Source organism: Aulonocara stuartgranti (genome assembly GCF_965226115.1).
Source record: "Aulonocara stuartgranti genome assembly, chromosome: 15".
Lineage (NCBI taxonomy): Eukaryota > Metazoa > Chordata > Actinopteri > Cichliformes > Cichlidae > Aulonocara > Aulonocara stuartgranti.
In genome coordinates, this window is record NC_138951.1 from 3624743 (window position 1) to 3648633 (window position 23891).

Genomic DNA, 23891 nt, shown 5'->3' on the forward strand with positions numbered 1-23891 from the left:
GGTGCAGCCAGTAGATATACAGGCTGAGACGACCAGTCACTGCTTAAGAATGCAAATAAATTTAATGCAGCTAGTAAAAAGCTTAATTGTCTTCAGCTGATGGTTTTGAGACTGAACATTTTTTTTGTCTCCACACTGGCCGTTTACCAGCATGTACCCATGATGTCTGATGTCACTGGTCAATAAAACCAACACCACAAATGGAAGCTGGGACAAGCTTTGTCTACAGATGTCTTCATCTTTACATGCAGATATCAGTTATTAAGCCACCGACTGATGGAATCTATAAAGGGAAAAAAAGTGTTCTTTCATAATGCAGTTGGCTCACACTCTATTTTCATGTGCTACCACGGAGCACCAGAGCTGAGGACACAAATAGTTCTGATCTTCTGTACTCATCACTCTGAGAATTAATTGACCAAATAAAAAATCATATCCCACAAACACACATTACCTACTCTCAGTGTGCTCTGTGAAAACAGGTTCCCTGCATTCACTAACTCTTTGAATCAGGGGGGGGTTTATTACATTTCCTGTTTAAAATTCCACTGAGACACTTATTTACATAATTGCAGTTGTTGCAAATTATGCATTATTTCATTGAATAGTAATAAAAAAAACTCTCTTCACGATCCACGAATCATGTTGTCAACCTAAAGGTCTGAGAAAACATAAATAGTGGCTGTAATACATGTGCTGTTAATTCTACGAATTAATCAATCACAGCAAACACGTCTGCTTCAAGTGTAAGATGATGCTCCAACATATTAGTGCTGCTATGGATAGATGTGAATAATGACTGGAATCCAGGAAAATGAGAACAAAAGAAATTTGGGTGGGGAATGAATCAGAATAAACAGTCAGCATCGCTTTAATGTCATGACTCCTACCTCTGCTGGACCTGGTGTTTGAGGCAGCAGCAGAGATGTCATTGGTTCCCAGTCTTTGGTCCTGTTCCTGCTGCAGCCTCTGAATCATGGTGTCCAGAGGACTGGGACCATCCACCGCCTGTTCACTCACCACTTGATTCAGGCCTGCCAGGAATAGCGCAAAAGTGAGAGAGAGAATTTTAAAAAATGAGCTTAAATCCAACCATTGTTACAGCCATGACGAATACAACTGCTGCCTAATAACTTAACTATCTCTGCTGTGCCTTACTAACACATTTCATTAACTGCTGATTGCTTCTGTTTATATCCCAGCCAACAGCCTTATGAACTCTAATCTTAATTGCCATTGCTACTGTAGTTTCAATAAAAGCCTCACATTGAGCTCATTTAAAGACAGATAAGGTTATTGTCAGGCTATGACAGCACAGACAGATGGTCTCTGATAAGACAGAAGACAGCATCACCTCCAGGCAAATATCTAAAGCGCATAAGCAGAACTCCAAAGAAAGAGGTCTTATTTCAGCCTGAATACCTGAGGAAGTGACCCCCATCTGAGGAATCAGCTGCTCATCCCTGCAGTCCTCCCTTCCGGGCACCAGCCGCTGGTATCTTGGTGGATGTGGATTCCCATCCACATCCACCAGGAAGGGAGGGGGCATTAGGTGTGGAGCTTGCTGAGTTTGTTCGTCCAGCACGTAGTTATTGGCATCCCGGATCAGTGGCCGGTAGTCGGTATGGAAGAACATCTGATCTGCTATCTGAAACAGTTTTGAGGTTGAGAGGGTGCGGCGCTGTTGTTATTACTAATAACATGCGATGAGTTGTCGTGTATGTGCATAAATATTGCAGGTCAGTTTACCTTGTCGTACTTGCTGCTGGAGCCGAAGCCAAAGATGAGCAGGTGACCGTGGGAATCGGTGGCTGCAAAGTGCTGCCCATCTGGACTGCATTTGCAGTCGAACAGCGCTCCGTGCCCTTGGCCCTCAATCTATCAAGGGTGAGACAGAGTGGAGGGGAAATCTTAAAACTGCACTGTAGCTATTTGAACTGCATGGGCACAACCCACTATTAATGTCTTGTCAGCAAGCCAGCAGAATTGTCCAGAAAGAAATATGCACACAAAGAACAAACATCAAACAGTTTGTAGCACAACAGTAGCCTGTTTATGCAAACCGACAGGACACCTGCAGAAAGCAAAACTTCTTCAACAGGAAATCAGCAAGAAACCCCTGACTGCTCTGACCGTCAGCCAGCTGCTGCTTTTGGTTTGATCTGCGGGTTTTCCTTCATTCTCACAAAGGCTCCATTCAACTACAAGATGGAAATATGCCAAACTCAAACAGCACATAGACTACTCAGTTTTATACACCTTGCATGTGTTTTTGCCCAGCTGGATGACAGAGTTGTTGGAAATTAGCACCATAATTTTGCTACAATAGAAATACCGATTCAAAAGAATTCAAGCTTAAAAGTGAAACCAGGGCATCCTGTAAACAGCCTCTGCCGTCCTGCACTAGTGACATCGTTCAGAGAGTCTGTGCAGCAGGTATGGGCCTCAACAGCAACTTTGAAGCCGTGCGGTTTAGAGGGGACCTTGTTTCTGTGGGCTATGAGTGGGCTGTGTCCTCTGTTGGTGCTGGTAGTGGTCAGTGAAATTTGTTTTATCGAGTCCAAAGTCACCACAGGTGTGTACCAGGAGATTTTAGACCATTTCATGCTTCCACCCACTATTACTGTGTGAAGGCCCCTATAACAGCAACCTGGGATTCAACAACACCTCAGCAGTGCCCGATCTGATCACCTCCATCCCAGCCCGCAGTGATGCAGTGATATGCAGGCAGCGAGTTTAAAAATGAACATACTCTCCAGAGGCTGGACCGATCTTCAGGGTTCAGACAGCTTTAAAAGCTACGTTATTTACATCACTGTGTAAAGTCAATGAGAGCTGATCTCTCTAATAGGGTCATCTCAGGCACTCGGCTCTGACAGTAAGCCACACCCACCTGCTGTTCACATTTTCTGCTTAAGAGGGGCAGCCAATTAAGAGCAAGGCATCTTAAAAGCAGAGGGAGGAGGGAGTTAACAGGGCTTGTTGCAGGCAGAGGATGAAGTGAGGGGGTGCACTAAGGCCCGGTGTAAGATAATTAAGGATTATGCAGTTCCCTGCCTGTGTGTCCTTTCTGCTTGTGCTAATCTTACTCTACATTCACCTTTACTCTTCAACCCTCTTTTGTGTTTTTTTCTGTCCACAGGGAGGTTTTCAAAGTTTGATCGGACCCAATGAAAAAACTGCTTCCTCCTTACACTGCTGTAGTAAAATTATTTTTCAAGGCATTGTTTTTTATGTTACTGCTGGGCATTTTTGACTTACTACTTTACTTTCCATGTATCTATCGTCCCTATTGTTGTTCCTCCAACCAAAAGACCCATTCAAAGCTAGGAAAAACCCTGACAAGAGGACGCTTTTCAGGAGAAGTCTCACAGCAGGTTTCAGCCTGAAACTTGGGCCTTTTCACATGCATAAAGACTTTGTGTTGTTAAGCAACACTATTCACTGTCTATGACCAACACCAAGATTTGGCCAAAGGACCAGCTCACTATGTGAGTCACATGTTCTGGGAATGTGGTTAATGCCGTCCTTGGTTACCATAGAAGCAGGAAGCAGGAAATACTACAATAATTAAAGCACTGGATAAATTTGTGGAGTGGCATATGTGATTCATTTTGATGAGAGAGCCACGAAGGCACGAAGGGAAGTGAGAACAGTAAAGAAAGCAGAGCGAGAAAGTGAAAGTATAGAGTTGGGAGAAGGTCAACAGCAGGTGAAAGTGAAATAAAGGGTGCGACGAGGAGGGGAATGGGAAAAGAATGTGTGTAAGAGAAGCAGAAATATACCTGATAAAACCACATATCTATGCAGATAAACAGAGAAAATACAGTTAAAAAAAGTGCAGGGAGAGGATCGAGATCTGGACACTTGTGAATGAAACAGAAGCGAGTGAAAGGCGATGACACGCGGGCGAGGAGACGTTCTGTGGACGAGACGCTCACCATGTTGAAATAGGAGCGGATCTTCACTCCTCTGGCTAGATCCCACACAATACAATTCCCATCATGCCCCGCTGAGAAAAGGATTCTCGGATCAAAGGGATGTGGCTCCAGAACAAACACTTCATCCTCGTGACCCTGTCGACCAACAACACGAACATCTAGGATTAGATTAAGAAATAAGAAAAGAGAAGCAACAGCCAAACCTGACTTTTTATGCTTAAGCCCACACACAGCTGAGCATATTTTGCAATCCTCTCACTGTCAGTGTGCAAACCCACATGCTTTTTAAGTTAACAAGTAAAAAATTCATATTCATCTGTTTTTTGTTTGCTTTTTATATACACTGTTTTCAGGCAGCTATCAAATGTTCCAGTTTTATCACTGCGTCACCAAGGAGACTCTGACAGCGTGTTAGCAACTAGATTTCTGATCAAAAGATAAAGTAAAAATGATGAAAACAAGGCCAAGAGCTAAGTAGTGAAACAGCAGCAGCCTAAGATGACCCTAACAGCAACACCGTAATACAGAAGAGTTACTTGAGTACAATGTTTAGTTTGTTAACTGACAGGAAGACAATAACTTAAAGCAGAAGGATGGCATCTCCATAAAACCACATGTCTGGGTGACATTAAAGCTTGGTTGGCTTTAAACATTTTAAATTTTAATGAAAAGAAAACAGAGGTGTTGGTGTTTGGTGCTAGTGGTCCCTGTGAGTCCTCCTCTGTTGATTTGGGATGCCTGGAAGTTTATTTTACATCTGTTATTACTGACCTTTGTCCAGCTGTTATCATTTAAGGCGACTGGCAAGAGTGAAATCTTTTCTTTCTAGGCAGCATTTGGAAACAGTGATCCATGCTTTTATTCCTTCCCGTCTGGACTACTCTAACTCACTTTACGTGGGTCAGTCAGTCGCTGCTCTCACTATGTCCTTTAGAGTTCATCTTAATATTCTTATGTTTGTTTTTAAACAATCACAATCTAGCCCCGCCTTACCTCTCTGAGTTTCTACGTCCGTACACACCCTGTCCGTCTCTTAGGTCAGCTGATCAGCTGCTCCTGAAAGTACCGAGATCCAAGAGGAAGCTCAGAGGGGGCGGGGCTTTTTCTATCATTGCTCCTAAATTATGGAATAACTTGCCCTTGCACGTTAGAGAGGCCCCTTCACTGTCCACTTTTAAAACACGTCTTAAAACCCATTTTTATTCTTTGGCTTTTGACCGTAGTGAGACTTAGTTTCTCTTGGAATTAAATTAGTTATTAACTAACTAATTAATTATTTTACTTTTTTCTTTTATTTGGCTTTTATTTATATCGTATGTAATTTTATTATTTAGTTCCAACGTACAGCATTTTCCATCAGCAAATCAAAAATTCACAACACAACATGGATGACTTATTCCGGAAACAGCCTACACAGCAGCTGCTGAGCCATATCACTCATGTGTAGGGATGGGTACCGGTATCCGGTGACATAAACGGTAGTAACCAGACCGAAAAGCAGCGCACATTTCGGTGCTTTTTTTTCCTGAGATGTCACACACTTTGGATTCTAGCCAATCATTTTACCTTTGCAAGCGGGCCCAGGTACGTACGTTCTTTTAGAGCAGAGCTACAGATTAAAAATGCCCAAGGCGAAGCGGTCAAAAGTCTGGCTGTACTTCACAGCAAAAGATGCAAACTCAGCAGCCTGCAACAAGTGCTTTAAGGTGGTACTGTGCAAAGGAGGTAACACCTCGAATCTGATGAAACACCTGGCGACGCATAGCGTTTCTTTAAAAGCCGAGAAATGCGCCGTATTTGATAGCTTGCTGCAAGAGCTCACACCGAGCACATCTACTGCGCGTGTGGTGCCTATTATCGGACCCGGAGTTAGCAACATCCCCCAAGAACCAGAAGAGGAGAGTCCTGGCCCCTTGCCCTGCCAGTGTAGCAGAAATGATGAGGATGATGATGCAGCAGCAGCCGTTCTTCTCTGCGTGAGGAGCTTAATGTTGTTCGTGTGTAATTTACGTTGAGTAGGCTAACCACGTTATTACATTAATGCATGTAAGGTGAACTAGCAAACACCGTCGTAGCTACATGCGACTGTCTTCTTGTTTGATGGCAGATGTTCCCTTCACCCTGGCCAAAAAGGCTAAAATGACCAAAGAAAAAGTGGAAAACAGCTAAACATGAGAGGTTTTTGGATAAAGTTTGTGTTTTTTCCATTGTTTAAGCACTGCTTCCAGCTAAGAGTGATGCCATAAATCCCCTATAGCTGCAGAAAAGGCTAACATTGTTATCTTTTTACAAAAAAACAGCTGAACATGAGAGGTTTTTGGACAATGTGTGTGTTCTACATTCTTTGAGCACCGTTTAAGCACCGGCACCGTTTCAAAAGTACCGGTTTGGCACCGGTATCGGATAAAACCTAAACGATACCCATCCCTACTCATGTGCTAATAGGCTGTATGTCTGCAGGGCTTTTTAACTCACAGCATCCGAAAAAGTGAAAATTTGTAATAACATCAACATGTGGATAAGTGAATAAGAGGGTTTAACCTCTGAGGGCCATGAATGTGTATACAGTGTGAACTGGCAGTGTGTTGTGGTCCAGTCAACAGTGATCTGAGCTGTTACAGAATAACACACAACACTGAACTACGATATTATGATACACATCTTTGTTTGTGTCCGAGTGTCAAGTCACCACATACCATCAGGACATGGACCAGATTTCCAGTGATGGAGTTCCACACTTTCAACGTCAGATTGTTGGCCGCCGTTATCACTGTGCTGTCATGGCGATCCCATGCCACCATGGTAACCTTCAGCTTGGTCACCTTGTCTTCCAGCGGCGGAGGGTTGTACTTCCTGAGGGGGAGAGCAGTGATGCCGTTCAGGACTAAAATTTAAGCCCAACTAAGGTATTTCTAGTTTAGTTTACACATAAAAATCAGACACAGAGTCGTTGCCAAAGGTATTAGCAGCAGCATCACTCCAAAATTCAAATTTTTATTCATTTCCAATAAAGGTTCATCTTCACCATATCACAGAAACATGGAAGAAATCATCTAAATAAAAACTGAGCAGCATACTGCATGAAAAACAAACTCTGTGCTACTGCCAAATGTTTTGGCCATGACTGTGTATCAAATATGAAAATACTGTAAAAACAAAACAAAAAAAGTAGACGCAACAAAAAATGAAACGCATCTTTTTCTAACTACATTAGTTTTAAGTTTAAAAAACTCCACTGTCCTTTCCTTTTGAGGAATGTATTCTATTTTCCTCAGTCCCTTTTTACACCGTTAATGAGGAGCCAGACCAATCTGACAGTTAGACCTTATCTTTCTGCAGCTTCAGATAATTATTCACAACCCCAGCTGTTCCTGTTTACATAAGAAAGATGTGAAAATCAACACATCCAAAACATCCCAATACTTTTTGCTGCAATTCCCTGACCCAGACTTTCTTTATTTTACAGACCGATTGTAGGAGCAATGGTTATAGATTTAACTCTATTAAATACTTCAAGTAACTTCTTGTATTATCCAAGTTGTGGGCATTTAGGACTTTTTTTAGGTTTTGTTTTAGTTGACCTCGTTGCTGCATTAGGTTTGTTGCGTTTGTTCAGGCAACAAAGACATAAACAGTCTGTCAGTGTACTCTACTCATGCACCGTCTGGGAATAAATCTATACTCTGTCTAGGAGCAGTCAGGTAATCAATCACCATGTCACACTTTATCCCACAGGTGTGAAAGAGATTTTTCTTTAACTTAACGATGCAGCTTCTCTATATTATGCAGTAGGTCATTGTACTTTAAATACATAAAAGCACGTGTAAAACACTTCAAAACTCTGCATTTTTCATGAGAAGAATTCATCACACACTGTAGCGTTCAATGCAGGTGATTGATTATTTTAAAATGTAAACTGACATCATCACCTCCAGGATGATCCCAGCTCACAAGGTCTTTATTCCAAGCACAAAAGCACTAATGGGAAGGCCAGGCCTTGACGGCAGTGCAGAGACACATACCCGGGTAATTTGGTCTGCATGTCCAGCAGAATGCTCTTCCAGCCCTGAGGGTGAAGCTGCCAGATCCGAGCTGTACCGTCCCTGCTGCCGCTCACAAACCTGCAACACAAGCGCGCGCACACATTTATGTGAATGAAAATATAACACTTACTTTGAGATCAGCTTCCTGCAGTAAAATGGTTCCCTCCGTCTCCACACATCAACAGTAAATACATGTACCCCCGGATCTCCACCTCTACCACCCTGGCTCTTTGCATACACCGTCTACACCTTCCTCCCTGCTTAGATTACAGCAACCCAGGGGAATTACAGCTGAGCTTGTTTTTCTGCACTCCGTCTAGTTTAATATGTCGCGCACAAGCACAAGTGTGTGTCTGAATGTGTGTTTGTGAGAGAGAGACACACACAAAGAGTGTGTGTTAGACATTAAGCAAAGCTGCTGACATCATCAAGTTATATCACAGCACCGCGAGGTTCACAACGCAACAGTGGTGCAGAAAAATTAACTGCAATAACTATGTACCTCACGCACACACGTATAGAAATGCAATCTGCGTAAACTCACCTGTCACTGCAATGTGAAAACTGGATGCTGTCAACTTTGTCCTAAGTGGGAAAATATGAGAGAGAAACGTCAGCGCAAGCCTATTTCTTATTTAGTTAGGGTTAAACTGTATTTTCAGCAAATTAAAAAATGTCAAATAACTCGTTCATCTCAGACATTTTCAATTACAATTCCACGTTTCATTGACAAGAACAATATTTGTGACAAATCATTTCAAATCCACCTTTAAAATTGACTACTATAAGAGCAGCTTTGTATTTTTCACATTTCCAAATAGATATTCCAATTTTTTATTTATCCTCTCAATTCCTCCTCTTTGGCTCTCTTCACAAACTGAAGGTCTGAACAGCAGCTGGTGCTCATGATCAGAGCAGTATGTCTGGAATAACTATATCCACTCTTGCTGAGATCATACACAGGCAAGAGTGGAAAAAACTGTCTGAAAATGAGCACTGTTTGTGCACATGTCGTATTTGTTATTTGAAGCATCTGTGGTTAGAAGAGTATATACAGGACAGAAAATAAGGAAGACTATTATAGGTCTGCTTCAGATGTTCCTGAGGAGGTTGATATATGGCTGAAAACTTCAGAAGCCAGCATGTTTTTTTTGCTTTTATTGTTAAAATAAATCAAACTGAAAAATCAAGAGGAGCTTTCACTGAAAAAAATAAAACTATATCACAAACAGTAAGAAAACTATAGCTATAGATCTACAGCTACAGATTTGATCATTTTTAGTAATATTCTCAGAGAACTAGCTCAAATCGTAAACTTGTTCAATAAGCCAACACAGTGCGCTTGGATTAAAGCTGTTTTTGTAGTAACTAAATAATAAATAAATAAGTACGCTGACTCACCGTATGGGACTCAAGCTCAGAGATCTTTTCTGGTTGGCCTGAGCCAAAGTAGTATACCCTGATGATGTGGTCTGTGCTTCCTGTGGCGAGGAACATACCACCTGGATGCATATATTTTTAATAGAAAGAAAGAAAAAAGATTAGGGTAATATTTGTTTCACATTCACTGGTTTACCTCGGGGACATTGGTATACATTAACTATTTGCAAATGTGCGTGCTTTTGCAAACCAGTAATATTTCTAACCCTTAAAATAGAAATACCCACAAAAAACAGACCACAGTCATTCCACATTTACTGATAAGGAGCAGCAGCCACACAAGTGGTGACGCACAATGTGTGCTGTTCTCCAGTTAGTCTGAGTGAGCATCTTGTTCTGTTTCTCTGTCAGTGCTCTGGAAGCATGCATAAAAAAACCACAGCGAGCTGCGTTCACCTGCGCTGAAGGAGGAGCAGATCATCTGGACGCCGGGTCGAGAGCGCTCTGTGAATTTACTGGGCCTCTGACTGGACGCACACACAAACACACACACGAGAACAAAATCATTTATAACACAATTTAACACAAAGAACCACCACCTTGTGTTTTTAATAGAAAATGTTTTACATTTTGGCGTCTTGGCTGAGTTTGGCGTGCTTTACATACTGCACCTAAACATTTCTAAAACTGGCCAGTTGGCCATTAAATACAGAGACAATTATAAATTCATGTGTACTTAAGATCAATACAATCAAACTTTTACACAAATAAGCCTCTTTCAGACATGCACTCCTTTCCATTCGTCAAAATTTATCAACTTCATGTCTCTTTTTAAAAAACAAAAAGACCGTGTGCGACCGAGTAATTATTTCAGTGCAACACATGCCTAAACTGCAAGCAGTCGAATTTACGTAATAAGATTACACCGCACTGACTTCCAAGGGCGTGCACAGGTTTCTAGCCAGTATATAGAGACCCATTAATGAAGCACAGGCTCTCTGCATCGAGTAGCAGAGACAATATGGGGACAAGGTTCACAGAGAGGTAATATGAGCGTCAGGAACAAGCCAGTGCAGGTAACAATAAGGAAGAAGATGCAGGAAGCTCAGATCAACTTCTAAAAATAAAAATAAGTCTTTTTACTCCACTGAAAACTACGTGTCATCTCATGCCAAATATCGCATCCAAACCGTGGCTTTCTACATCGCGGCTGCGCAATTCACTGAATGAGGCCGTGAGGAGCATGAGCTCAAAAAGTGACCTTTATCTGAATGACAGAACGCTGTCACTTACAGATTGATGAGGACAACTGTGTTATGTATGCCGTGTCTGAAAAGGAGCTGCGATGACGTGCTGACAAAATGCTTGATGCACAAAGTGTGAGAAATGTTTGTGCAGGTGAGACCGTGTGTTTTTCTCACCCAAACTTGAGTGTCCGTGCATCCCACTGCCAGAAGCAGATGGTGCCATCAGCTCCAGTGGAGGACAGGTAGCGCTTGGAGCCGCTACAGAGAGGAGAAAACTGCAAACACAACCAATCAGAGGTTAGCAGAATGAACAGAGGACAAAGACACACACAAACACAGTCGCTCTCACTGGGCACTTCATTAAGTATACCTGTTTGTCTGCTTTTTAAAGCAAATATGGAATCAGCCAATCGCATTGACAGGCTACAGCAGCAGAAAGACTACATGAGTGCCACTCCTGTCAGCTACGAACAGCAAACTGAAGCTACAATTCTCATGGGTTCACCAAAACTGGAAGAATATTGCCGGGTCTGATGAGCATCAATTTCTGCTGTAACAACCAGATGCTGGGTCAGAATTTGAAGTCAACACATATTCTGATGGCTGCTTTCAGCAGGACGATGACACAAAGCTCCAATCATCTCAAAGTGGTTTCTTTAACATCTCGGTGAGTTCACTGCCCTCAAGTCAGCCTCCACAGTTACCAGATCTCAATCCAGCAGAGCACCTTTAGGATGTGATTTTTAATACAATGCATGTGCAACAAATCTGCAGCAGCTGTGTGATGGTATCACATCAATATGGACCAAAATCTGTGAGGGATGCTTCCAGCATATTGTTGAATCTCTGCCATGAAGATTAAAAGCAGTTATAAAGGCAAAAGAGCGTCCAGCCAGGAGCAGATAAGGGTGACTAACAAAGCGTCCAGTAAACTGAAAGCAGTTGCACAGATAAAACTTGACACAAGTTAAACTGTGTGCTGTAAACACAAAAACATTTATATAGATATATATTGCCTGTTAAGTAAAAACCTAGCTTTCTACAGTAAAATGCAGTTGCAGTTTGTGGTGGCTTCTCCCAGTCTGTAAAGAATATGAAATAAAAACAGCTTTAAAACAATACCTGCAGTGAGGTGATGGATGCTGCGTGTCCCTCCAGGACAGCCAGAGGAGCGCAGGTTTGTAAGCACCACACTCTAATGGTCTTGTCACAGGAGCCGGCGGCAATCATGGTGTTCTCATAGCTGACGGCCATGTCGGAAATCTCGGCAGCGTGGCCGCGCAGGGTTGCCAGCAGACGCCCGTCATCTGTTCCCCAGATCTTCACGAGACAGTCATCTGAGCCCTGGGACAGAAAGAAAACACCACCGCACATGAGTGAAGATTCACATTTGAGATCAGCGCATCTGCTTCTGGGAAGACAAATTAAAAATGTGAAGTTGAAGAAGATTTCCAAAATCTATCTGAGCACGCTGCAGAGCAGGACTCTCAGCAAATTGGCAAATGTGGAATACAAACAGAGGAGGGAAAGAGACTCTTGAAATGTAAAAATAGATCAATGATTAATTTGCTTTTTGACAAAAAAGCTACAATGAACATCTCAAGGCACTGACGGTGCATTTGCATGCACTGTAATCAGCTTATTATTAACAGGTAAAGAGAAAAAGACCGCAGCTGGCATGTAAACACATTCCCTGGCTAATGTTATCAATGCAAAACAACAGTGAGCACTGCCAAATGAACACGCACACTGTTACTGTGGTCTGAGAATATCTTAGGCTGATTACATTTGACTCAGTAGACTGAGACTGGATGTGATGACACAGAGTTGGTTTTACACACATGAGAACTCGACTGTTAGAACGGAGGCACAGAAAATAGATCAGGCAGAAACCAACTCATCTCCTCTTACTTTGTAACGGTTTTGTAGCAAAGTAGAAGCAAATAATAATTCTATTAATATTTATAAATAGTTACCAAAAAAAAAGCTTTGTTAGTGAAGCATTTACAAGAATTGTTAGCTCAGATTCTCCTTAAACACTCATAAGTCTGCAATCAAAGTGCACGATCGAGTCTTCAATCGTGAAACCGCCTTTGGGGCGAGTGCCTGACTGCGATCCAACTCGCTGACGGTTAAAATGCTCGTGATTCAACACGTTGCCAGATCCATCTGTTTTTTAGTTAAGAGCTCAAAATTATTTAAGTAACAGGTAACCGTGATGAAGACGCGAAAGACACACAAACACAAATCCACTTGTTTTAAAAAGCCAGCGATTTCAGGATGTAACGCTTCATAAAATTAAACTTCTTCGCTTTAAAATAAGAATTTTTGACACGCTGAGGGTCAAACACTGTTAATGACGGTGTTTCATTTTATGTGCTCCAACATGCACCTGAAACCTTTTGAAAAATCATAACGCTTTATAAAATAACTAACACAGTGCTGTATGTTAAGTATCAGCTGACGTGTTGGTTGCCCCGAAAGCCTTGACCTTTTATAACTACAAAGCATTTTGGGAGACCTGCCACGCCGTCTGCACCACCATAGATTTAAGAGCAAAGTGCAATCCTCCCTGTTTCCTCACAACTACAGATAAGATTTTAACCACAGTCACAAGGACAACAAGCACAAACCAACTGCTCTCGATTTGTCTTTTCAAGTGACCACAAGAATTGGCTGTTTTTAAAATTATGTTATGCAAATCGATATAACTGACAGCAAAGCTGTTGTTGGACCAAACTTGCGTGCACTTGTTCACCGAACACAACGATCCCCGCGAATCTTTAGGGCGCACAAAATAATCAATTAATATGCCTGAAACAGCATAAGAGCCTGAGCAAAAGGACTGAAGAGATCTAAAAATAAGAACATATATAAATAAAAATGATCTCGTGATAAAAGGAGGGGGAAAAGTAGCAGAGAGAGGGGGGGGGAAGGGAGAGAAAGTGAGGGAGAGCAAGAATGAATTTTAATTCTGGCACTTAGCCAGCGCCTCAGAGGAAACATTTTCTCCAGTTATGATGAGAAATAGCAAGATGAAGAGTGGGGGGGAGGGAGGAAGAGAAAGGAACAAAGGAGGGGCAGCATAGCATGAGGACGGGGGGAGAGAAAGAGAGAGAAAGAGAGATAACAGGAAAAAAGACACAGAGACACTCAATCTAACCCCCTCCTCCTCCTCCTCTCAGCAGCCAGCCATTTTTAGAGATTTAAGAAGTGAAAGCTGAAAATGGTGTAGAACAGCAGGCAGTGTTTGACTCAAGATTCCAAACAGAAGGACGGCGACATTAAATCAACATTGTCTCATTGTTCCTTCACCATTTAACACGTTACCAGAAGCTGTACCTCTCTCAAACTAGGTGGAAAAGGCATGCGGCAAATGTATACAACGGGCACCCAGGGGGCAAAGGTCAGCTTACTTCTTTTGAGATAAATGCTTTCACTTCATTACCCGTGATTATTATCATCGCACAGCTGTCTGAGTTTTTCCCGACGTATAACCCAACAGGTTATAGCTGTGAGTCACTGAGTAAAAGCGTCCTACCACAGTTAGGTAAACAGTAATTACCGCCTAGCAGAACCGCTACAGCATGAAACGCAGATGCTTGTGCATCTTGGTGAGCGAGCGGCACCTTGTAACAATCTAACACAGAATGCGAGACGTGACTCTAAACAAACACAGAGCCGCCGCAATCGCGCAGCAGCCACAAGAGATTCGACTCGAACAGGCTCTCGTTCACAAGCTAATGTGTCAACGCAACGTCGAACAAAAACGCGCGTGGGAAAACTTACGGTGAAGATGCGTCGCCCCGTCCTGTCGAAGGTCACGCAGTACACGGACGACAAGTGTCCCAGGATCCTCTTGTGCATCTTCATGTGTGTGTACACGGCCGTGGGCACCAGCTGACGGAGACGGTAGGCGCCATTCAGTCGACGGCAGAAGCTCGTCTCCACTGGATGTCAAGAAAAACATGCACGTTAGTACGGAAAGACACGACTGTACAGAATGTACAGATGTAAACGTCACTAAATATACATTAAATTGACAAAAGTCTCCACTCGTCTGCTTTCCCATGCACACTCCAATCTTAATGCAGTTTGGTACCATAACAGCTTCAGCTCTTCTTTCCACAAGGTTTAGGAGTTTGTTTATGGGAATTTTTGAGCGTTCTTCCAGAAGCACCTTTGTGAGGTTAGGCGCTGATGTTGGATGAGAAGGCCGGGCTCGGATTCTCTGCTCTGATTCATCCCAAAGGTGTTTTATTAGGTTGAGGTCAGGACTCTGTGCAGGCCAGTCAAGTTCTCTTCCACACCACACTCGATCTTCCATGTCTTTATGGACCTTGCTTTGTGCAATGGTGCGCAATCATGTTGGAACAAAAAGAGGCCATCCCAAAAGTTTTCCCCCAAAGTTACGAGCATAAAATTGTCCAAAATGTTTTGATATCCTGAAGCATTAAGAGTTCCTTTCACTGGAACTAAGGGGCTCCCTCAAACCCCTCAAAAACAATAATCCTGCCTCCGCCAAACTTTATACTTTATACTTGGCACAAAGTAAACCCAAACGCCAAACCCAGACTCGTCCATTGGACTCGTCCACAGAACACGACTCTGTTCCTCTAGAGTGCAGTGGCGCCGTGCTTTACACAACTGCATCCGACACTTTGCATTGCGCTTGGCGATGTAAGACTTGGATGCGGCTACTTTCATGATGCATAACCGTTTCCATCAAGCTCTCTACACACTGTTCTTCTGCTAATCTGAAGGACACAAGTTTTTACAATAGAGCATAAGAATGCTGAAATATTTTAAAGTGAATTATTTTTAAAAAAAAGACCTCCATCTTTTCACTCTTGGACTTATTAAGATTGGCTTTGTATGATTCACCATTCAAAATAATCCTCATTTATCTTATTTATCCTCCGCAGCACAACCCTCTTCTGATTGGCTGTCCCTGACACACAGTAGGTTTGAATGTAGATGAGTAAGGCTCCTCTGCGCTGTATCTGATGCCGGTGGTATAGTTGCTGCATCTGCTAGTTTATAGAGGGTCTTTCGTCCTTCACGTTTCATGAGATGCTCTGTAGAGAAGTGTCCATGTGACCTGCAGTTTTTTGCAACCAGTGTGCCAAAATTCGCATGAATGCTTCAGATGGATTCCAAGAGGACTTGGGGAAAAAAATAGAACAGGAAGGACTACTCATCCATGGTGTCCACAGCTGTCCATGTGCATCTCCACAAGCAAGTATAATCCTGGACTGAGATGGTCGTACTGAGCACATCCACTCTCACTGACACTGACATCAGATCCAGGAGTTTAAAAAAACTGTCCAAACAGCGCTCTTATACACGTCTGGAGCCGGAGCTTTTGGATTATTTGTAGATGCATCCCCCTGATTTTTGGAAACTATGGCCATGTTTATTAAGCGCGAGGTGGAGCACAACAAGTCCACAAGTCTGTGTGCAAACATACAGACTTCTTTAGGCAAATCAATAGTTGGCCCAGTCATTTTGGCCCACTTTACCAAAATGACTGTTTTCCTTACCAATATTCGGCGGACTCCCGTAGATAACAGGTGGCTCCGGTGGACGTCCACAGTGCAGCGCAGCCAGCGCTGAGCCTTTCCACACAACATGTTTGCAACCTGGAATTTACACACAGCACAGATGCATAAGCACATGCACAGCTATAGTTAAGTGTGTGTTGTGCATGTTGATCTGGATGTATGCAGTCATATTTGCATAACCACGCAAATGTATACATTCACTCCATGTCTTGGTAAGTCAGCACTTACACGCAGGAAGACACAGGCATTGAGCGAGTGGGTGTTTTTGCACGTGTGTATATTTAAGTATGCAAATGCACTGCACGTGAACTCACTCTTAGCGGTGCGGAGAAGATTCTGTCTGCCAGCTCCTAGAAGGCTGGTGAGTCCAGGCACACTGGCAGGGACCTCCCTCTCCAGCAGCGGACAAACTCTGGTGCAGACCTGCAGCAGGTGGTCTGGCGTGATGTGCCTGTAGAGCTTTACCTGAACGCAAGCATACACTCAGATTAAATCTGTCTTCAGGCTGGTAAATGACCACAAAAAACAACTACTGCTAGTGGGGGGAGGGTGGTAGAGTTTAAAAAAAGATAAAAAGGAAGCTGAGAGAAATGTGCTCAAAGAGCTTTCCTGCCAAAAGCTGCTGTGTCAAGACATCAAACCCCCACCAGCTGGATGATTTCTGCTGCTCGAACCCGACGACAGTGGTGTGAAAAAGAAAACGTCTCAGTGGAGGTACAAATGGGTTCCACATTACTACGCCAATTTTCACACACAAAAATCTACAAATCTATCGAACACATCAGGGGGTGAAAACATGTCAGAAGGCAAACGGTGGCTGCAAAGTAAAGGGAAATTGAAACTTTAATTTCAAATTCAAGTATTTCCAGCAAACAGAAACACTGAAAAATCCAGGCCACTTCCACAAATGCGGATGCAAGTAAAGGCCCCTCTGCTCTCTGAGTGTGTCAGAGGAAATCACACTAAACCGATAACAGATAAACTAACAGATAAGATCCTCCTTTTTTTAATAAACTGCAGAAATAAAAATTCAACCGGACACGTATTTATACACTAAAATGAAAAAGATGAAGGCTTCTAAATGGTGCGGCTCCCAGCAGCATACGCACTACAACAGTGTGGTGGGATGGAGGGGGTGTGGCATGCAACATAAGGATGAAGCACACAGAAACCTACGCTGTTATAAACACACAGCCTCTCTGATTCCACTGCAGCAGTGTGTTTACTTGGAGCAAGCCAGATCGGTTTAAATGTATTCACTCAAATCAGACGTGCAGTCATCGGCTTTGTTTCAGACACGTAAGCCTGAAATTAAACAATTATTCCACTCAGTCACACACACACACACACACACACACACTTTTTCCATTCCTTTATCTGTCTCTGTGACACACACACACACACAATTAATGACCCCTTAATTGCTTTCAACATCCTTGCTGGTTCACAGACGTGATCAGTGTTTCTAAGTACATATCAGCCCCTCTTAGGTACACGCAGACCCACAACTGACACACACACACTAAACTAAGTGATGTGCAATAACAATTTGCTCCATTTTCCTTCCTTCTGAAGGGTAATGGATAACACTCCCCCAGCCACGGCTGCACCATCACAAAGCACATGGCCCCACACCACTACAAGTAACCCTCTATGTAATCATTATTAGTATTGCTATTATTCTTATTATTATTATAAACATCCTGCTTTCCATTCATAGCCCTACAAACATCTTTCACCTCAAGCATCACTGCCTCTGACATAGATTTGCATTCATTAAAGTGTATTATTACTGACAATTAATCCGTTAATAAATGAGTCTAAACACATTTGTGCTGATAACGATGCAGGCTTCCACTTCCACTCAAAAACACGGCCGTATTTCATTGCGCTTCGTCTTCCTGATCAGTTTGAAATGCGACACGAAAGCAATCGAACATCTAATGAATCCGCCTTCGTTAATTAGCCGCAATTAATATCGTTAATTATTACAATATCATTGTTGAGTCCTCAGTGATGCCCAATCCCCTTCTTTAACAGCGTCCCCCCCCCCCCCCCCCCCCTAGACATCTAACTACAAACACCCACAAAAAAATAATAAATAATCATAAATAAATAAATAAATCCAGCCGATATCCTGCCCTCCTGCCTCTAACCTCCCTGCTTCCGCTTGGTCTAATAATTAAAACCCCTCCGCAGTATTTTTTTAATACGGGAAATTATGCACAATAGACTGGAGGCAGGCTGAAAGACTGGGGACGGGAGGAGGAGGAACGGAGAGCCCAGCGAGCCAAGCAGGAAGAGAGAAGAAAAAAACACACACACACTCATACGAGCGGGCAGAACGACGCTGTCAATAATTTCTTAAACCTATACATTTACATGGCGATCAAGCTGCACTTTACGCCATCTAGTTCCGTGTGTGCTTTGGGACGTGAAGACGGAAATCGTCCCCCACAAACATTATCTCGTAGATTAACCAGGTCGCTGTTTTTTAAAATCAGTATTAAAATAAAACTTTTAAAATAACACAAAAAGGGAAAAGAAAAAAAAGATAACGGGGAGTGCGCGCTTTTAGCAGGTCTGACTCGGAAACAAGTATGTAAGAGGATGGTGAATTCACTCCACGCCCCCATGCGTAAAAACGCCGCTTTCAGGCGAAAGCCCCGTTTGTTTACATGACAATTAAGCGCTCCAATTAATAGCGCGATTATAATACATCAAGCTGAACGTTACCTCGCATCTTCACACCGACTGATCCTTCCTCTGCTTTTCCGTCCGAGCTCGCACCAAAACAACCCTCTCCCCAAATAATAAAAAATAACCACTCCACAACAACCTCAAAGAACAGGGGGCGAGCCGTGTCTCCGGCTATACTGACTATACTCTTTATATTCCCCACGAATAAAAAAAAAAGTCCTGTTTTCTAACTCTTGTGCCCCCCTGTGTGTTTTCAACCCATGCACACAAATTATGGTTCTTGCAGGACAAGAGCGCCTCCATCTCTCTCTCTCTCCTAGAGGCTCGTGGCGCAGGGAGTCCCTCCTCCGGATCCTGGCGCTCCTACACCACAACACTCATGACGTATCAACATTTCACACACATTTTTCACCAACAACTCTCGCAACCTTTTGGACATGCATGGACACCAAACTCGCACACCGTGGCGCACACAAGGTTGGGACCCGAGCCCCTTGTAAGTGCTCCAAAAAGAGCAGCTTCCCTCCCCCTAAAGCCTGCAGCCGACTCGCCCTGCAAAGTCCTTCTTCAGTTTGTGCTCCACCACCTGATTTAAAAATTGCGGGAAATTCAATTTTTATTTTGCTCTCTAAAAACTTTTTCCTCAGTTATACAGCACCCTTACCAAATTTTCGTACGTCCCGGGGTGTTCCTGCCCCGTCCAGTCCAGCCTTTTGGGCAGCAGCTGAGGTGGAAAAACAGTGTGGACCGTGATCACCCAGTTTATAGACGTTACAGGTGATGTTTTAAAACAGTAAATGGTAAATCAGAGTCAAAGCAACATCACAAAGTACAGTGCAGAGAGAAGCATCTCTCTCGTGCTGCTGACTGCTTACCTCCTTCTCCTCCACCTCCCTTATCAGGGTCTGAAAATAGCATAAAAATACAGAATTACACCTCGTGACAATTGCCGACATATTATAAATTCTCCTAAAATGCGAAAACACCAACCTCGGCTGCTTTTTGACACGGTCCAGCTTCTAGAAATCGGGCTATTAGGAAGTACAGTTCTGGTATGGTTGGAGGGGGAGAAGAGGACGGGAGCTGCGTTAGAAGAGGGCACCGAGGAAATTGGGGGGATATTACAACGACCGTGACATAGTTTCCGATCTCCTTTACTCACCAGAAGTCAACTGCGCGATGTGTGTACTGTCTGAAGCCATTTTGGTGTTGTTTGCCAGGGCAGCGCCAGAGCCTGTGTGGTGGGTCTAGGTGGCTGCCCTGTAGCTGTCACTGTTTATCCACCAGGAAGAGGCTGCCTCCATTCAGCTTCGCTCGCACGAAGTCCCGGCTGCGGGAGTATACCTCCGCGGAGCGATAATTAGTGCGCGCTGAAGGCTTCACCCCGCCAAACACCGCCTTCCTTTAACAAAGACCGAATGGCTAAATTGTGGCTGTACTGAGCGCCGGCTGGGGCGAATTTCACTTACGACCGGTTTGCCGTGGAGGCATGTTTGTTTTAATCCCCCTCCCCCTCAAAGGAAAAAGCGCAAGCCCTCTGCGGAAGAATACAGGCGCTGTGGCTCACGTACGCCGCCGTCGAGGGGAGGTAGAAATGGCAGCCTGCTAAAGGAGAGGACACATTGCTGCAGAATGGCTGTTATTTTGTAACTAGACGGCATTTATCACATTTTTATTCATTAGAGTCCATTCCTCTGTCATTTAGTGTCTATTGCGGATTACCACAGCCTAATTCTTGCCATATTTATTTTCTGTATATTCGTAGCTGGCGGGTTCAGAACATGGCTCCCGTGTTTGAGAGGGATTTACAGGCGAGCAAACGTTTCAGCTTAGTTTATAATTATTATTTTTTTATTATCAAACACCACAGCTAGCCTGTTCTCTTATCAGCTCTCCGTGTTCTTGCTGCTGGTCTCGCTTGTCGTAACTTTGTCGCTATTGTGTAATAAGATGTCCTAGCTAACACACCCACTCTCTCAGGGAGCCGTTTGGTGGGGAAGTCGTCCATTTCTCTTCCAAATACTACCAGGCAATAAAATGGGGGAAGGGTTGGAGAAGGGGAATGCAGCTTAATGAATGAAACCCCGTGAGTTACAGCAATTTAGTGGCAACTGAGACAAGGCATACACATCAAGGGGGGTTATCAAGGAAATGCATGACAGGATGCCTCGGTGACAGCTGTGAATGAAAAAAAAAGGAACAGCAACTCTTTGGTGTTAATTTTTACTTTTTAAAGTAAACTCACAATAATATGTGTGCAAGGGACGTGCATTATAGTTTTATTAAAAGCCACGTCACCAATGACAAACAACCCCTCCTGGTCTAATCTTATTTCCCACATTTAATGTTTACTGCTGCAAGTAAGACACAAATGAAAGTGAAGGTAAATACACACCACACGTGTTTCAGATCATTTTACAACAGTTTGGAGTTTTCTTTTTCGAAATATTTTGCCACATATCTTCTGTTTTTTTTCTCTTTTCACTCATATCTATAGCTTACATGTGTGAAGTTGCCTATGTGGTACAATTGAGCTAAATTGAAATATTCACACCCACTTACAGTTGCATATAATTCAGTCTACCTGCACAAATGATTAACACTAGTACAGAAACATATCACCTCTACATTTTAATTTCTTCTTTATAAACTATTTCAAATCTAACACATCAACAGTGCATCTGGGAAGATGCTATAAGGCTTCGTGCTTCTAAGAGTCAACTTAATTTTTTTGTCTATTTTAAACAGAGTAATGCCATTCTATTTGTAAAACTAACAAGGTGTAACTCAAATAAAATCAAGTGTAACGCACACAAATTAGGTCTGTATCGACACTTTCCACAACTTTGTCATTTATGTTGCATCGTTAGGCAATTATGGGTTCATTTTGTCAACGTTAAACACAAATAATACAACATTTATAGGCTGCCAGATGGACAGGAACTCAACAGAGAGTGTTCTCATCACCAGTGGCTACACCACCTACCATTATTCCATGTCAAAAGCGTTCTGGCAGATAGGTGGGTGGACGATTACTCTGAGAGGAACAAGCAATATTTGAGCTTTTCAAAAATCCACTTTAGTATTCTGACCCTCCCCTGACAGAGTTTTCGATCTTCTCTTCCAAATGTGCGCATCGTATCAGGCCAGATTAAACTGTCCATCCGTGGACTTCACTGATTGGGTGTAATTTGACCAACAAATTCTGTATATATTTTTTAAAGCACAGAAAAAAAGTTAAAATAATACTTAAAATATTTAGATGATCAGTTATGGGTTTTTCAGCCTAATCATTAACTTGTATTTTACCGGTTGACCTGAACTCTTATGACTAAGTTTATTGTGTGGGCTGACACCACCACAAGGAGGCAACCTCACCATGTGTCACTTTACGGGCCTAAGAGGAGTCAAAGGTTATGAAAAGATGCAATCAGTTACAGGTTTTCTTTTACTATAAATAGCTCACTGATAAATACTAATCACATTAAAAAAGAGATCTGAAATGGTTTGAGGTTATCTTGACAACAGTCCACACAGAGATACTTGTTTATCCACACCCTTGCAAATCCACACCCTTTACTAAACTTTGCCAGATAGCTTAAAAATCCTGTGAGGTGTGGAAAATTACTTGGCTTCAACACTCTTTCCCTGCTAGAGACAATCATCAGACAATCAGGACTCTGATGTCTTCACTAGTTAGAAAATAGAAGTTTCAGCTAAGTACTTTTGCAGCCACGTAACCTTTCTCATATCTTTAGTCTGGATTCAATGGTCTGCTCTGTGGGTTAATACAATGGCTCTTTTTTAAGTGTCATGATCAAGGTTAAGTAAAAGTAGGTGTGATAAAACATTTTAGTTAACCCCAATGAAAATAATTTAAAATAATTTAAAAAAAAAACGTGAAAATAAATATTATAGTGGTCAAATCTTTCACTACTTTTGTTGAGACTTGTCATGTTTACAATACTGTGACTCTGCTACGTTCACAGAGGGTTGTGTTTGCATTGCTACACTTTTTCTGAATTTCTGAAATTGTCTCACTTTCAAATTCCCTGCATATTTGAGTAAATAAAGATGCTACAGCTGACAATGAAACGAATAAAACCACCTGAAACATGAGTAAAAAAAAAAGGTAAATAAAAAATTTAAAAGTAATAACAAAATATAAAACTAGATCACTAAGGGTGGTTGAGTGGTTTGCACCATAACCTTGCATCTAGGAGCTCCTGGGCTGATGTGCCCTGCTTTTGGCCCCATGACAGCTGGGATACATTGAAAATAAAATTCTGGTCAAAATGCTTTAACTAATTTAATCACATGTAAATTATCCACATAATTTTATATAATGTAAAATGATAAATTAATCAAATCTGCTCAAAAGAGATTTACTTGATTGGTATACATTCAGCTTCTACAGCTCTTTAGTGTTTCGGGTTCTCTGTCCTGTGTTTGTCTTTTATGTTTGCGATTATTTTAGAGCACTTTGGTCAGCCCTGCTGTTTTTTAAAGCACTTTATAAATAAAGTGGTATGGTTAGGTAAGCATTTGAATAAATCAAACCTTTTATTGTATATATTTCAGTTTCATTTTATTCAAAATGATTGTTTCATGTTTACTGAAGGTGAAAAATCATTTTTTGGGAGTTGGCAGCGCAACCCTAAACTGGTTAAGTGGTTAAGAAAATAGATACATTGTTGTTTAACAATGTATTAAATGAACTTGTAAATTAAATGTGACCAAAAAAGGACACTAGAAGGACATATTTGCACAGAGTTGGAACTTTCTGATACATTGCACCCATTGATTCTTTGTGGGCAAGTGCGCTGATCAAACTCCTTTCTGTGTCTTAAGTAATTTTATGTATATTTTTAACCCTGGAAAACCCGTGGGGTCAAATATGACCCCATGGTTTCCCTAGTAAACCAATGGGGTCGGATCTGACCCCATGGGTTCTCCAGGGTTAAATGAACCTTTTGAAAAACCTGGAGGTCCCACTGCAGCACACCAAAGTACCTA

At 42.4% G+C, this 23891-nt stretch overlaps 1 protein-coding gene across 1 annotated transcript in view; it reads right to left on the reverse strand.

Moving 5' to 3' along the window:
* Positions 1-20194, reverse strand: part of phip (PHIP subunit of CUL4-Ring ligase complex) — a 42582-nt gene extending 22388 nt beyond the window's left edge. The window contains 20 exon segments of the mRNA XM_082504686.1: positions 891-1034; positions 1423-1648; positions 1750-1878; positions 3942-4076; positions 6638-6794; positions 7964-8062; positions 8529-8569; positions 9386-9486; positions 9821-9891; positions 10786-10886; positions 11734-11955; positions 14401-14561; positions 16155-16253; positions 16490-16640; positions 19540-19599; positions 19751-19780; positions 19866-19924; positions 20038-20090; positions 20092-20125; positions 20128-20194. Of these exon segments, the coding sequence (XP_082360812.1) occupies positions 891-1034; positions 1423-1648; positions 1750-1878; positions 3942-4076; positions 6638-6794; positions 7964-8062; positions 8529-8569; positions 9386-9486; positions 9821-9891; positions 10786-10886; positions 11734-11955; positions 14401-14561; positions 16155-16253; positions 16490-16640; positions 19540-19599; positions 19751-19780; positions 19866-19924; positions 20038-20090; positions 20092-20125; positions 20128-20179 (2125 nt within the window). The 5' untranslated portion in view covers positions 20180-20194.
* Between the last annotated feature and the right edge of the window lie 3697 nt (positions 20195-23891).